This window comes from Rhinoraja longicauda, chromosome 37, assembly GCF_053455715.1.
Source record: "Rhinoraja longicauda isolate Sanriku21f chromosome 37, sRhiLon1.1, whole genome shotgun sequence".
Classification (NCBI taxonomy): Eukaryota; Metazoa; Chordata; class Chondrichthyes; order Rajiformes; family Arhynchobatidae; genus Rhinoraja; species Rhinoraja longicauda.
The window spans coordinates 5,137,576-5,153,303 of NC_135989.1; the positions used below are offsets into that span (position 1 = coordinate 5,137,576).

Below are 15,728 nucleotides of genomic sequence, written 5' to 3' on the forward strand. Positions count from 1 at the left end.
CGCGGAGAGTTTTCAACCGTCTCGACGCGGGAGTTTCGATCGTCCCGAGGCGAGGGCTTTGGACGTCGGCTGCGGACGGTTCAACAGCCCCGACCGCGGGTGAACAAAGAGGAAGGTGATTGAACTTTATTACCTTCCATCACAGTGAGGAATGTGGAATCCGCTGTGGTGGATGTTTAAGTTAAATTTTATTTTATGTGGCTGCGTGTCTTGCTTTTCACTTAGTATGGCTGTACGGTAACTCAAATTTCACAGTACCTTATTTGGTGCATGTGACAATAAATAAATTGATCTTGACCTTGGAATCTTGAATGCTTACTGGAGTCTCCTACTACACATAGCTTGTCACTGCCTCACATTACCAGTGTGCAAGGCTGAGTTTCACACGCAGATAACTAGACAACCGTTTAAATATCTAATTGGCATTGAAGTTGACTCCGGGTGAGGTTTAAATAAACAGACACCAGACTCCACAGTGGGCTAAAGCATCTTATTCAGAGACATCAAACATCTGGTAAAATAACACAAAGAACAACAAAATGCTATTTATAACAAAATGACTCTTTTTAAAAAATACACCTTTCTATCCATACAAAATAGTCAAATTTCCTAAATAAGCTATGCTATTGGTACAAATGAGAGAAAAAAACCCATGAAGTGAAAAGTAATACTAACAGCTTCAGCAACCCTTCCGTACTTCAGTAGCATGTTCAGGCCTGAGGCCTTCAGTCAAATCTGTTCCTCTGATAACCTCATTTGAAGTGGTCCATGTTTTCTTTGTGGCTGACCAAGCAATGGCTGACGTTTCATGGAAAGACACAGGCAGTTCAGTTCGCTGGATCTGAGATCATATTCAGACCATTTGACTCACAAAAGATAACTAGAAAATCCTTCAAAATACACCATTTCCCACCCGTTGGCTCATTTCAAAGTAACATCTATAATAATTAGTGACATGTATTCAGAGTGACACTGGAGCAGGTTTGAGCAACAAAGTGGCTTACTCTTGCGACATGATTCCAGCAAAATGGGGAGTCTCGATAGAGAAATGATTACAATAGTCTTAGAAGAAATGCACTTCGGAAAACCTCCTTGACCCCCAATCAGGAAAGAAGCTTTGTTACACTTAGTTCTTGGGGATCTGTGAAAAATATTGTCAGTAGGGAACATTTGAGGAGCAGCAATCATCAAATAAACTTTGGGAATTCAAGAGAGAGCTAGATAGAGCTCTTAAGGATAGCGGAGTCAGGGGGTATGGGGAGAAGGCAGGAACGGGGTAATGATTGAGAACGATCAGCCAGGATCACATTGAATGGTGGTGCTGGCTCGAAGGGCCGAATGGCCTACTCCTGCACCTACTGTCTATTGTCTATTGGGAATCCATTTTCTATCATAGAAAAGATGTTGAATCTTCATGGATGCTATTAAGCTGGAAAGAGTGCAGTGAAGATTTACAAGGATGTTGGCAGGACTCAAGGACCTGAGCTATAGGGAGTCATTGGGCCAGCTAGGACATTATTCCTTGGATTGCAGAAGGCTTCGTAACTTTGTGGGCATCCTATACTCTTTGCGTACTTTGCGTATGGTACGCAAAACAAAGAATTTCACTGTGCCTTGTCACACGTGATAAAGTATCAATCAAAAGGGAATAGAGGGACAGGGGACACTCAGAAATACAACCTGTACATTGGAGGAGGTCTAACGTCCACAGGATGAGCAAGGATCCATCAAAGATATAGTGGGACCAAATATTAGCAGGTAAAAGTGTGGAGGAGCAATGGATGAACCGATGCTTCAGGCACAAGCTAAATACATTCAAATAACTGGGGGGAAGTAGGGAAGCCAAGGCTCCTGGAGAAGAAGTGTCAGAGTGGATGATGCAAGAAAACAAAAGTATATGATGGTGCTGTAATTTAAGAGGAGAAGCGAAGTGGCAAACCCCCCCCGAGATTATGATAAGAACGTGATGGTAAACAGAAGGGCAGCTCCTGTAGGTGTGTAAACAGTCAGGGAGAATGTACAGGGGACGGATAGCACTGATTGATGTAAACAAAGTGTTCCTTCTATATAAACTGACGGCTTGGCTCAAATGTGTGTGGGGTGACAACTGCTAAGTTTTAGAAAGGCGAGCTATCCCTAAACAAGTCACCTGGTTAATGTAGGATGCAAACTCAGTTCCTGAGGGAGTTCAGTGGAGGTTGTTTAGGGACAGCTCGCACAACCTTTCAATCCTCCCCTGACCGGAGAAAGGTGCCACAGGGTTGAAAAGTGAGAACTATTCAGTCAGGCAACTGTGGATCAGTCAAACTCATCTCAGTTGTGGCGAAACATATAAAAACAACGACCAGGGAGACAGCAAAAGGCACATGGAGACATTTGAGAAGACACGAGATCCAGCACAGGTTTGTTAAAGGCAAGCTGTGTTTGACTAACCTGATTGAAGTTGCTGCAGGAAAATCAGCAGTGATTGTTTACACAGATTTCTATGAGATATTTCACAAAGTTACACGAGCAAAACTGAACTCAAAAGAGTGATAGAGCGACCTGATAACATTTTAAGGCTGAAAGCAGTCAGTAGTGGTAAGTGGTTGTCTTATGCAACTAGGAGACTGTGGTGTTCCCCAGAGTCAATGCTAGAACCACACCTGGTTTAGTTTAGAGATACAGCATGAAAACCAGACCCTTCGGCCCACCGGGTCCATGCCGACCGTCTATCACCCGTTCACACTCGTTCTCATCCACTCCCCACACACTGGAGGGGACTTAGAGGGGTCAATTAACCCACAAACATGCACATCCTTGGGATAGGGGAGGAAACCCACATGACCATAGAAAGAATGTGCGTACTCCACACAGACAGCTCCCAGGATCAGGATTGAACCTGGGCCTCTGCACTGTGAAGTAGCAGTTCTACCAGCTGCGTCATTGTGGCGCACATACACACACAAATATAAATATATATTTTACCCCATACTCCATTGTCCAGTATGTATAAGAGTTAAGTGTGTGTTTGTGTGTGTATGTGTGTGTGTATGTGTGTATATATATATATATATATATACACACACACACACTACCGTTATACACACTGGACAATGGAGTATGCGGTAAAATTTGCAAGGCGTTTGGCTTAAAGAGAGGCAACATTGGACGGCACAGGTTTAAGAGATATGCTGGAACAGCAGCACCTGAATGAACCTGTAAATAAATGCTTGGACGTGCCAGAACATGGTGAGAGGTGAGCTGAGCGCATGCAATCACACGATTCACAAACTACAAAAGGCCAGAGGGACGTACAAACCACTGGTTAGGCCACAACTGGAAAACTGGTCACTCATTCTGGTCACTGCACTCTCCGAAGCAAGTACAGATCCCAGGGGGGGGAGTGGAAAACATTAACTTGAACGATTCCAAGATTGAGATATTCCTGCTGCTAAAATAGTTTGCCAGCATTGTTCGTCTTGGAGTGCAGAAAATTACAAGAGGGAACAACGAGAGACTCAGTGTGGGGGTGGGGGGGGCGTTGCGAACTAAGAGGGACCTGGTGGGGGGTGGGCCGAGAAGAGGGGCCATCGCGAATATATTGAATACTTTGAATATTGAATATATTGTGACTTCGTCGCCACCCTACACATGGAGACTCTTTGCAAACATGAATTGTTTGTAAACCAAAGAATTTCACTGTACCAAATACATGTGACAATAAAGCATCAATCTATCAAGATTTGACAAGTTTCTATAATGCATGAAAAAGTAATAGTTTCAATTTGAAGATGATTCAACGTGTGGTCCCAGATTTAAAAGTTTGGCCAGTAAGGTTACAACTAATAGGAAGGTAGAGTTGAGGGGAATACAGGGAAAATAAAGTGGGATCAGTGTAGGATTAGTGTAAACGGTACTCGGTAGTTGGCATGGTCTCAGTGGGCCAAAGGGCCTGTTTCTGCCCTGTACGACTCAAGAATGTGAGATGTACTTTCATGCCAAGGGCAGCAGATGTGGAATTCACTGCCCCTTCTGGTGGAAATGAAGGCAGTCGGAGCTTTTAAAAGGGAACCGGATGAGTGGAGAGAGAAGAATCTGCAGGATTATGGGGAAAGAGTGGAACTGATGAACTTGGTCTACCAGGAGGAGGCAAAATCTCGCACAGCTTGAAGCTGCTATTTATTGTTCACTTCATACAGCTGCTGCACAAATGTGTGATTGGAACCAGGCATTCTCCACGTGGCAGCAGCGAAACGGCTCGGTTTATGGGTTCAGAGAGAAACTGAACATCTAGCAGTCTGGCCACTCCAGTGCATTGATCTATATTTGTTTTAGGCGTAGAAATTTATACATAACGTCAGCAGGACTAGAACAAGATGACTACCGTGTGAACTGAGGAAGCTGACACTAGGAATGGTGGCCCTCTGTCCAGCAAGGTGACACTATAATGTGCTCAGAGTCACAGCACAGCATAGAGTGAGGGCAGCCCAGGGCAGAGTGAAGGTCTGTAGAGGAGCACAGTGGCAAGGTTAGTGGATTGATGGCCGCAGATACAGACTACAGATCCAGAGACCCAAGGATCAATCCCACCACGGCAGATGAAGACTTTAATTCAAGTCACGGGGTCCATTGCATAGAAGCAGATCTTTCATCCCAACAAGCTCATGCCGACCATCAAACCAATATCTGTACTAAATACCTCAGTCTGAAAAAGGGTCTCGACCCGAAACACCACCTATTCCTTTTCTCCCGAGATGCTGCCTGACCCGCTGAGTTACTCTATATCCATCTATACTACACCTATTTACCAACTCTCAGCCCCAATATGGAAGCTAAAACAGCCTCCTCTGCTTATTGCCATAAACAGTGGTCTGGTTCACTGAAACCCTGAAGGGCGTGAGCTCTGTTGTCCTCCACTCTGGCGTGGTGTCACCTCCGACCAAGAATGACCCTTGTGCAACTTCTCTGTTAAAACTGAGGTGAGAAAAAACTTTTCCATTAAAGCTGAGGTGAGAAAAAACTTTTTCACCCAGAGAGTTGTAAATTTGTGGGATTCTCTGCCACAGTCGGCAGTGGAGGCCAATTCACTGGATGAATTTAAAACGGAGTTAGATAGAGCTCTAGGGGCTAGCGGAATCAAGGAATATGGGGAGAAGGCAGGCACGGGATACTGATTGTGGATGATCAGCCATGATCACGATGAATGGTGGCGCTGGCTCGAAGGGCCAAATGGCCTCCTCCTGCACCTATTTTCCATGTTTCTAAATGGAATTAGGGATGGACAATAAAACTGGCGTGGTGTCCTACTCCAGTGAAGAATAAAATAATAGGGATTTGAGTCCCTCAGGGCACTCTCCACAAAACCTCTCAGGTGCAATCTCATCGATGTTTTGTACAGCTGCAACATGACATCCCATATTTTATACTCAATTCCGCAGCCTATCAAAGCATGCATCAAATGCCCTTGTCATCACCAGACAGACCTGTGTCACTACTTTCAGGGAGATATGGACCTGTACCCCGAGGTTCCTCAGTACATCAACATTCCTCAGGTCGCTAGCATCTGCTCTGTGTCCTGCAAGAACTTCACTTCCCAAAATGTATGACCTCCTTTTATTTATTCAGTCTGAAGAAGGGTCTCGACCCGAAACGTCACCCATTCCTTCTCTCCTGAGATGCTGCCTGACCTGCTGAGTTACTCCAGCATTTTGTGAATAAATACCTTCATAGATGTATTTTGTCTAGATTAAAATCCATTTGCCACCACTCTGCCCAACTTTCCAACTGATCTAGGTCTCGCTGTATTCTTGGACACCCTATTTCATTACTACAACTCCACCAGTTTTTGTGTTGTCTGCAAAATTACTAATTAGTTCACCTACATTCTCATCCAATTTAAAAGACATTTGAAGGGAGACACAAAATGCTGCAGTAACTCAGCGGGACAGGCAGCGTCTTGGGAGAGAAAGAATGGGTGACATTTCTGGTCTAGACCCTTCTTCAGACTGATGTCAGGGGAGGGGGCGGGACAAAGATAGAACGCAGTCTGAGACAGTAAGACTAGTGGGAGGGAGACATTTGGACAGGTACATGGATAGAAATGGTTTTGAAGGATGTGGGCCAAATGCGGGCAGGTGCGACTAGCGTAGATGGGGCATCCTGATCAACATGGGCAAGTTGGGCTGAAGGGCCCGTTTCTGTGCTGTATGAATCTATGACTCTAAGTCACAAACAGCAAAAGTTCCAGCACCGATCCCTTCCTTCAAATCTCCCTCAGAGCTGCCACAATCTTTTCGACCCAAAACGTCACCCATTCCTTCGCTCCAGAGATGCTGCCTGTCCTGCTGAGTGACTCCAGCATTTTGTGTCCATCTACAGTTTTTCTCTCTTCCTCACTTAGCCACCCTGGTATAGATCCCATCTGGTCTTGGGAGATTAATGCACCCCAAATGCACTCAACGCATCAGGCATTTCCTATGGGCCAAATGGCCTCCAGTGTTGTTACTGTTCTATCAAACATTAACCCCTGCTCCTCTTTCCACTGATTTCGCCTGACCTGCTATGCCTAAATTCATAACTGATAGGAGCACAATTAGGCCATTCGGCCCATCAAGTCTACTCCGCCATTCAATCATGGCTGATCTATTTTTCCCTCTTAACCCCGTTCTCCTGCTTTCTCCCCATAACTCCTGAGGCCCACATTATAGTGTGCAGGAGGGGGCAACAAGGAGTTCAGTACAGAGACACTACAGTGTGACTGGCAAAGAGCTCGCTACAGCAAGCATGCAGTATTACTGGTGAAGAACAAGGAGCTGGGTACAGCAGAACAGAAGGTGATGCAGCACAAGTGATACGGCCCACAATATCCACACCACCTATCAAGTTCCTGGCCACGAGATCCATATACCAGCACTCCATCTCTCTGCCTTGACGATTCAGGTGCTCCACCTCCACCAGCCTCTGAGGCAATGCGTTCCAGATCCCACTCTCCGGGTGAGAGTTCTTCCTCTCTAAACCTCATCCCATTGCCTTAACCTACAGATTTTTGTCTTAAACGCCTCCGATATCATTTGAGATATCTTTCCTATTATCTACTCGATCTAATGCCTCCTCAGCCTGCAAAGAAAGCAAAGGCAGCCTCTCCTCAGCACTGAGAGATGAGATAGTGGTAGAGCCGCTGCCTCACAGCTCCACAGACCCAATGTCAACTGGAGGGGCCTATTTCCGTGCTGTATCCTTCTATGACACTTCATCCCAGGCAGCATCCTGTCCAAGCCTTCTCCAGCGTAATCACCTCCTTCCCACCGGGCCGCGATCAGAACTGCACAGCATGGCTATTATGAGGTAACACTGACCTGACCAATGTTTTGTAATGCAGAAACAAAGAACTACAGATGTTGGTTGACAAGAAAAGACACAGAGTGCTGGAGTAACAGTGGGTCAGGCAGCATCAGTCTGACGAAGAAGCAGCCTGACTGGAAACATCACCAATCCGTGTTCTCCAGAGATGATGTCTGACTCGCTGAGTTACTCCAGCACTCTGTGAAACGTCACCCATCCGTGTTCTCCACAGATGCTGCCTGACCCGCTGAGTTACTCCAGCACTCTGTGAAACATCACCTGCCCGTGTTCTCCACAGATGCTGCCTGACCCACTGAGTTACTCCAGCACTTTGTGCCTTTCAATGTTTTCTAATGTATATATCCTCCCTGCTCTTATATTCTAGGTCCTGACAAATGAAGACATGTATTCTTTATGCTATCTTTGTAATTTTATCTCCCCGTGGTTTACGAATCCTTGGACTTGTATACTGAGAGCCCTCTGTTCATCAATACTCCCTAGGGCTTTTGTATGCATCTTGTATGTCCGATCTTGCATAGTCCCCACAAGCCGCATTTTCTAGAAGGATGAGCGTGTGATAGAAGGTAGACAAGGCGCAGTCAGCACTGCGTGTGGTGTGTTGTTAATGAGCTGAAACAAGGCCAAGTTTAGTTTAGCGATACAGTGCGGAAACAGGCCCTTCGGCCCACCGAGTCTGCGCCAACCAGCGATCCCTGCACACTTACACTACCCTACACGCACTAGGGACAATTTACAATTATGCCAAGCCAATTAACCTACAAACCTGTACGTCTTTGGAGTGTGGGAGGAAACCGAAGATCTCGGAGAAAGCCCACGCAGGTCACAGGGAGAACGTACAAATTCCGTACAGACAACGCCCGTGGTCGGGATGGAACCCGGGTCCCTGGCGCTGTGAGGCAGCAACTCTACCGCTGCGCCGCCGTGCCGGCCCTGAAAGCAACGCTGGAAGCAAGATGGGAGTGGAATGCTCGGCCCTGCTAGAAACAATGGGAAAATGTTAGGTCAGGACATCTTGGACCTTCCATACGGGGAAAGTGACAGTGCAAATTGCTGAGAGGATGTGCGGGGCTTGCAAGTATCCTCGGCACACAGTGCAGACTGACAAGGTGGTCTCTGTGCCTGGTACATCTGGTCAGTTTGCCTCCAAGATCTCACTTTGAAAAGCCTTTTAAAAAGTATAAAGTGTGCTAAGAAATACACACCATTCATTCACAGATGCTCCCCGGCTTACGATGCTTCCACTCGCGATATTTCGTCTTTGTGCGATGGTGCAAACGGCAACTATCCCTAGCGAGCTGCAGCCCGCTTCCGGCCACCTGATCAGGTGTACTAAATGCATTTCGATGTACGATATTTTCGGTTTACAACAGGTTTCTCAGAACGTAACCCCATCGTAAGTTGAGGAGCACCTGTATATATATAAACTTTTGGGGAAAAAAGGCAAATAATTGTATCCGGAGCATTCATCGCATTGCCGCTGTTTTTAAGGCTTAACGCTTTGTAAATATGAAACCAGTCTCTCGCACCAGTCTTGGAACAAGAAGGCCACTCAACATTAACAGTTATCAGAGACGTAATCAAAGTCACTGAACATGAGCTGCTCGTTCTCGCTGAGAATCCGGGGCTCCCTCGGAGGGGTCAGTTTTGCTTCTTCGGCTGTAAATTCCTCATCAAAATTGCTGACATCTTCCCGGTCCTTGATGGTGGGGACGAAGGGCGGCTTCACTCTCTTTGCCAGCAAGCCTTCCCAATCTATTTCCTGAGGATTTTAAGCAGCCAGGAGTTCAGCGTTATTTTCAGCGTAGGAAATAAGAGTGGAAAATCAACATCCATTTGAAATATTGGGAGAAACTTTTCTCCAAAAAAATGAAAGGCTAATTAATGATGGCCGCATAACTTCATGTCTATTTTTGGTGTAGAAACATAGAAAATAGGTGCAGGAGTAGGCCATTCGGCCCTTCGAGACTGCACCGCCATTCAATATGATCATGGCTGATCATCCAACTCAGTATCCTGTACCTGCCTTCTCTCCATACCCCCTGATCCCTTTAGCCACAAGGGCCACATCTAACTTCCTCTTAAATATAGCCAATGAACTGGCCTCAACTACCTTCTGTGGCAGAGAATTCCACAGACTCACCACTCTCTGTGTGAAAAAACACTTTCTCATCTCGGTCCTAAAAGACTTCCCCCTTATCCTTAAACTGTGACCCCTTGTTCTGGACTTCCCCAACATCGGGAACAATCTTCCTGCATCTAGCCTGTCCAACCCCTTAAGAATTTTGTAAGTTTTTATAAGATCCCCCCTCAATCTTCTAAATTCCAGCGAGTCCAAGCCGAGTCTATCCAGTCTTTCTTCATATGAAAGTCCTGCCATCCCAGGAGTCAAAATCCCCTCAAGGTATGTCATCTTCGAAGAAGTTGCCCTCTCTCCTGATGAGAGTTGAGCAACATCCTCTCCATCTGTGCTCCCTCTCCTCTCCCTCTGTCCTCTCCCTCTGTGCTCCCTCTGTGCTCCCTCTCCACTCCCTCTGTCCTCTCCCTCTGTGCTCCCTCTCTGTGCTCCCTCTCCTCTCCCTCTGTCCTCTCCCTCTGTGCTCCCTCTCTGTGCTCCCTCTCCTCTCCCTCTGTCCTCTCCCTCTGTGCTCCCTCTCTGTGATTCCTCCTCAGCCTGAAGGAAGGGTCTCGACCCGAAATGTTCACCCATCCCTACTCTCCCGAGATGCTGCCTGACCCGCTGAGTTACTCCACCATCTTGTGTCTACCCGCACTTTCAGAAGTTTGATTTGGCTCATTTAAAAAACGTACAGTGACAGGGTCAAGAGCGGCCATGAGTTGGAGGCGAACAGAAGGCTTGTTCGTCCTCTACTCACCTTGAAGAACGGCTGTTTCTTCACTTCCTCTGCGTCTCGTTCACTGGATCCAAGCCGACGCTCCGGGTTCCTGCGCAGCAGCTGGACACCAACATAACCGCTGTCAATACTCAGCCACGTTATCAATCAGTACCCAAACCAGCGCTCCGTGTTTAAAGCCCCCTCCCTCCCGACGCGCTTTTGTATGTCAATACAGTAAACCCTCGTTTTTTCACCTTGATAGTCAAGTCAAGTCAAGTCAAGTTTATTTGTCACGTACACATACACGATGTGCGGTGAAATGAAAGTGGCAATGCCTGCGGATTGTGCACAAATAAATAAATTACACTTTCAGCATATAAATTAAAACTAATACAGAAAAGAAAATTTAGCCCCTGTAGTTATAGTAGTTAACAGTCCTGATGGCCTGTGGGAAGAAACTCCGTCTCATCCTGTCTGTTCTCACAGCGTGACAGCGGAGGCGTTTGCCTGACCGTAGCAGCTGGAACAGTCCGTTGCTGGGGTGGTAGGGGTCCCCCATAATGTTGCTGGCTCTGGATCTGCACCTCCTGATGTATAAGTCCTGCAGGGGGGGCGAGTGTAGTTCCCATGGTGCGTTCTGCCAAACGCACTACTCTCTGCAGGGGCTTCCTGTCCTGGGCAGAGCTGTTCCCAAACCAGACTGTGATGTTGCCGGACAGGATGCTCTCTACAGCCCCAGAGTAGAAGCACTGAAGGATCCTCAGAGACACTCTGAATTTCCTCAGCTGTCTAAGGTGGTAAAGGCGCTATCAGTGCTGTCTGATTGCTGGCAGAGTCTCTCATAGAGTCATACAGCATGGACCCAGGCCCTTCAGCCCAACTTGCCCATGTCGACAAACATGTCCCACCTGCTGGCATCTGGCCCTCTAAACCTGTCATAGAGTGTGGAAACAGGCCCTTTGTCCCTACTCGCCCACAGCGGTCAACAATGTCCCAGCTACCCTAGTCCCACTTGCCTGCGCTTGGTCCATATCCCTCCAAACCTGTCCTACTCATGTACCTGTCTAATTTTTTCTTAAACGTTGTGATTATACCTGCCTCAACTACCTCCTCCGGCAGTTTGCTCCATACACCTATCACCCTTTGTGTAAAAAAGTTCCCCATCAATTTGCTTCTCGATTCCCCTACTCTGGGCAAGAGGCTCTGTGCATCTACCCGATCTATTCCCCTCATGATTTTGTACACCTCTGTATGATCACCCCCTCATCCTTCTGCGCTCCAAGGAATAAGAGTCCCAGCCTGCTCAACCTCTCCCAACAGCTCAGGCCCTCGAGTCCTGGCAGCATCCTCGTAGATCTCTGCACCCTTTCCAGCTCTCCATCCAGCTTAAAGTCCTGCTGTGCCAATCCTGTTCCACAAGGTCATGGGGCGAAGGCATGCACACACTATGAGAGATCAGGATAGAACCAACCCTATTACATCGCATCATGGAGATTGCTGGCTCCATAGCAGAAGCGTCCACATCGCGGGGCTGGAAACTGGAGGTGTCCTGAGCTAATTCTGTTACCACCATCATCTATTGTACAAGTGATGGCTCCCGCTGATTGTCGCCGGAAGATTGCGCCCTCTTCAGGACGGACGATGACAGTGATGTAACATTTAAAACAGGGACGATGGACACGAAAGAAAATGGAGATTGGTGAAAATGTGAGGATACACGAGTATCTGCTATAATTGCCATAGAGTTGTACAGCACAGAAACGGGCCCTTCGTCCCACCACATCCATGCTGACCATTTTGGCCATCTACACCAATCTGATCTGCCCACATTAGGTCTGTGTCCTTCTATTGTATCAATGGCACAGCAGGCTCAAAGGGCTGAATGGCCTGGGCCTGTTCCTTTCCCTCGACTCCCATGTCATAAGGCATGGAAATTGGCCCTACATCTGTGCCGGACATTGAGTACATATCTCCACTAAAGCCCATTTTACAGTAGCCGGCTCCTAGCATTCTATGCTAAGGCATCTCAAGTAGTCAGTCATCTAATGTGCATTATACAAGAGCAAGCACATTCATAATAATTTGCTTTGTGGAATTCATACAAGATCTTATGAGGTAATATATCACTACCTTGAAAAATTAATTGCTCCAATTATTCAAGTAAAGAGTAATATATATCACCACCTTGAAAAATTAATTGCTTCAATTATTCAAGTAAAGCACTGCCTTCACATTGTCCCACTTCAACTCCTCCGTATGAAATTACCCAGTTAAGCGCTGGGAGGACCGGCGCCCGTCCCGGCGTTTGAACGCGGGCGACTTTCCTCCCGTGGTGCAGCGCAGCGACAGAGAGAAGGTCAAAGAAGATGGCCGCCGGCAGGACGAACATGGGGCAGTGCTTTGCGGCCGCTCTCCTGCTGCTGGCCACCGCGATGGCCGCCCGGGGCCGGGGTGAGCGGCTCCCTCTCCCCTTTCCTCTCCCCCCTCAGCCCCGGGGGAGACTCCCCGGCCGCCAGAGCCTTGGATACACCCTGGGATCTTGCTGTGCGCTTTTGGAGTGGGGGAGGAGATGGGTGCCAGACCAACGCAGGAGAGGTTTGGACCGAACAAGTCCACGGGTCGTCTCGTCTCCTTTATAAATCTAGATCAGAGTAGACAGCCAGAATCTTTTTCCCAAGGTGGAAATGCCAAAGACTTGAGAGCATTATTTGAAGTGAGAGGGGCAAAGTTTAATGGAGAAGTATAGAGCAAGATAAAGTCCTCTCTTTATACAGAGAGTGGTGATGGCCTGGGACATGCTGCCAGGTTTGGTGGTGGAGGCATATAAGGCTGGTAAGTGGCATTTAAGAGGCTTTTAGATCGGCACATGGATATTCAGGGCTTGGAGGAATATGGATCACATGAAGGCAGAGGAGATTAATTTAATTTAGCATCAAATTCAGCACGGATATTGTGGGCCAAAGGTCCTGTTCCTATATTTGTGCTGTTCAATGTCTCCAAATTTGAGGAAGGACATTCTTTCTATTGAGGGAGTGCACCGTAGGTTCACCAGGTTAATCCCCGGGATGGCGGGACTGTCATACGTTGAAAGAATAGAGCGACTGGGCTTGTATACACTGGAATTTAGAAGGATGAGAGGAGATCTTATCGAAACATATAAAATTATTACGGGATTGGACAGGCTAGAGGCAGGAAACATGTTCCCAATGTTGGGGGAGTCCAGAACCAGGGGCCACAGTTTAGGAATAAGGGGTAGGCCATTTAGAACGGAGATGAGGCAAATAGTTTTCACCCAGAGAGTTGTGAATCTGCGGAATTCTCTGCCTCAGAAGGCAGTGGAGGCCAATTCTCTGGATGCTTTCAAGAGAGAGTTAAATAGAGCTCTTAAAGGTAGCGGAGTCAAGGGATATGGGGAGAAGGCAGGAACGGGATACTGATTGTGAACGACCAGCCAGGATCACAGTGAATGGCGGTGCTGGCGTGAAGGGCCGAATGGCCTACTCCTGTACCTATTGTCTATGTTCTATATTTAGGACAATAACCCAGTCAACCGTCCCAATTAGAGCTCTCCACCCCTTCCCTATTCCATTTTTGTTTACTCCTCATCATCTGCTCACTCTGTCCTTGAATTGGCTCAGATGCTAAAAGGTTTAATAAAAAGAAAGAAGAGATAAATAGATCGCTTACCCGTCTCATTACGGCAATGGCTTCTGAAGACAGGAATCTGGGATATCGAACCTCATCATTGACAATACTGTCAAACACCTCCTCTTCATCATCTCCAGGGAACGGTGACTACAAAACAGAGTGAAAGTCAGAATATTAATAGCTCTGTCAAAAGAATTCAATATGGCTTTGTGTAGGAAAGAACTGCAGATGCTGGTTTACTTCGAAGGTAGACACAACATGCTGGAGTAACTCAGCGGGACAGGCAGCACCTACAGAGAGAAGGAATGGGTGACGTTTCGAGTCCGAAGAAGGGTCTCGACCCAAAACGTCACCCATTCCTTCTCTCCAGAGATGCTGCCTGTCCTGCTGAGTTACTCAAGCATTTCGTGTCTCCCTTCAATATGGCTTTAGGTAGATTCATAGCGAATGGAAAGATGCCCCTTAGTTCACCAGGTAAATGCTGACCCATCCACACTAATTCCATCCAGAGCCATGGAGCCATGCAGCATTGAAAGAGGCCCTTCAGGCCAACTCCTCCATGCCAACCAAGTTGTTTAATTGAGCGTCCCACTTGTCTGCAGTGGGCCCATATCCTTCCTAACCTGTACTTATCCAGTGTCTTAATTGTACCCCCTTCTGCCACTTCCTCTGGCAGCTCGTTCAAAGCACGCACCATCCTCTGTGTGAAAATTCCTCCTGAGCAGATTCCTCCTGAGACTACGCAGGCTTCCCTAGGTATTCTGGTTTACTCCCACATCCCCAAAAACGTGTGTACTGGGTCCTGGTACACAGAGAGGATTTTAGGAGGGGGTGCAATTGATGGTAATGTAAGAACAGAATACTGGAGAAATTCATATTCATAAGTTATAAGACATAAGCTATAGGACATTATTAGGACATAATGGATAGGACAGGCTTGGAGGGATATGGACCAAAAGCGGGCAGGTGGGACTAGTGTAGCTGGGACATTGTCGGCTGGTGTGGGTCAGTTGTGCCAAAGGGCCTGTTTCCACGCTGTATCACTCTGTGACTCTATGAGGAGCTATCAGGTCATTCGGCCCATCAAGTCTACTCTGCCATTCAATCATGGCTGATCTATCTTCCCCTGTCAACCCCATTCTCTTGCCCCCTCCCCATAATCCCTGACACCTGTACGAATCAAGAATCTATCTATCCATCTCTGCCTTAAAAATATCCATTGACTTGGCCTCCACAGCCTTCTGTGGCAATGAATTCCACAGATTCGCCACCCTCTTGACTAAAGTAATTGCTCATCTCTTACCTAAAGGAACGTCCTTTAATTCTGAGGCTAGGACCTCTGGTCCTAGACTCTACCACTAGTGGAAACATCCTCTGCATATCCATTCCAATTAAGTTTTAATGAGGTCCCCCCTTATCCTTCTAAACTCCAGCAAGAGGAGGCCGAATGCCGTAAAACCCTCATCGTATGTTAACCCACTCAGTCCTGGGATTAGGGTTGCCAACTATCTCACTCCCAAATACGGGACAAGGAGACGTCATCGCCCCCAGCCCCACCCAGCCAGCGGGCACGTGCTCCCACTCCACCTATGGCGGCTGCCCGGGCTGGGAGGCGGGTTGCTATGCAACATCCGTTAGGCGACGCCTGGGGCTCCGGGCCTACACTGTTCGGAGCTAAAATGTCGGAAATCTAGAGTGTCGGGGCCTACAGTGTTGGGGCCTACAGTGTCGGGGTCTACAGTGTCTGGGCCTACAGCGTCCGGGCCTACAGTGTCTGGGCCTACAGCGTCCGGGCCTACAGCGCCCCCCCCCCCCCGGGCCTAATACGGGACAAGCGCGGTCCCGTACGGGACAAAGCAATATAGCCCAAAATACAGGATGACCTGGCTAATATGGGACAGT

The 15,728-nt window shown here is 47.5% G+C and overlaps 1 protein-coding gene across 2 annotated transcripts in view; it reads right to left on the reverse strand.

The window, feature by feature from the left end:
• Positions 1-484: 484 nt before the first annotated feature.
• Positions 485-15,728, reverse strand: part of pkn1a (protein kinase N1a) — a 137,861-nt gene continuing 122,617 nt past the window's right edge. For both annotated transcript variants that reach the window (XM_078429598.1, XM_078429599.1), the window contains 3 exons: positions 13,866-13,973; positions 10,218-10,298; positions 485-9,103 (listed from right to left, as the gene is read on the reverse strand). In XM_078429598.1, the coding sequence (XP_078285724.1) occupies positions 8,900-9,103; positions 10,218-10,298; positions 13,866-13,973 (393 nt within the window). In that variant the 3' untranslated portion in view covers positions 485-8,899. The remainder of the gene's footprint in view (positions 9,104-10,217; positions 10,299-13,865; positions 13,974-15,728) is intronic.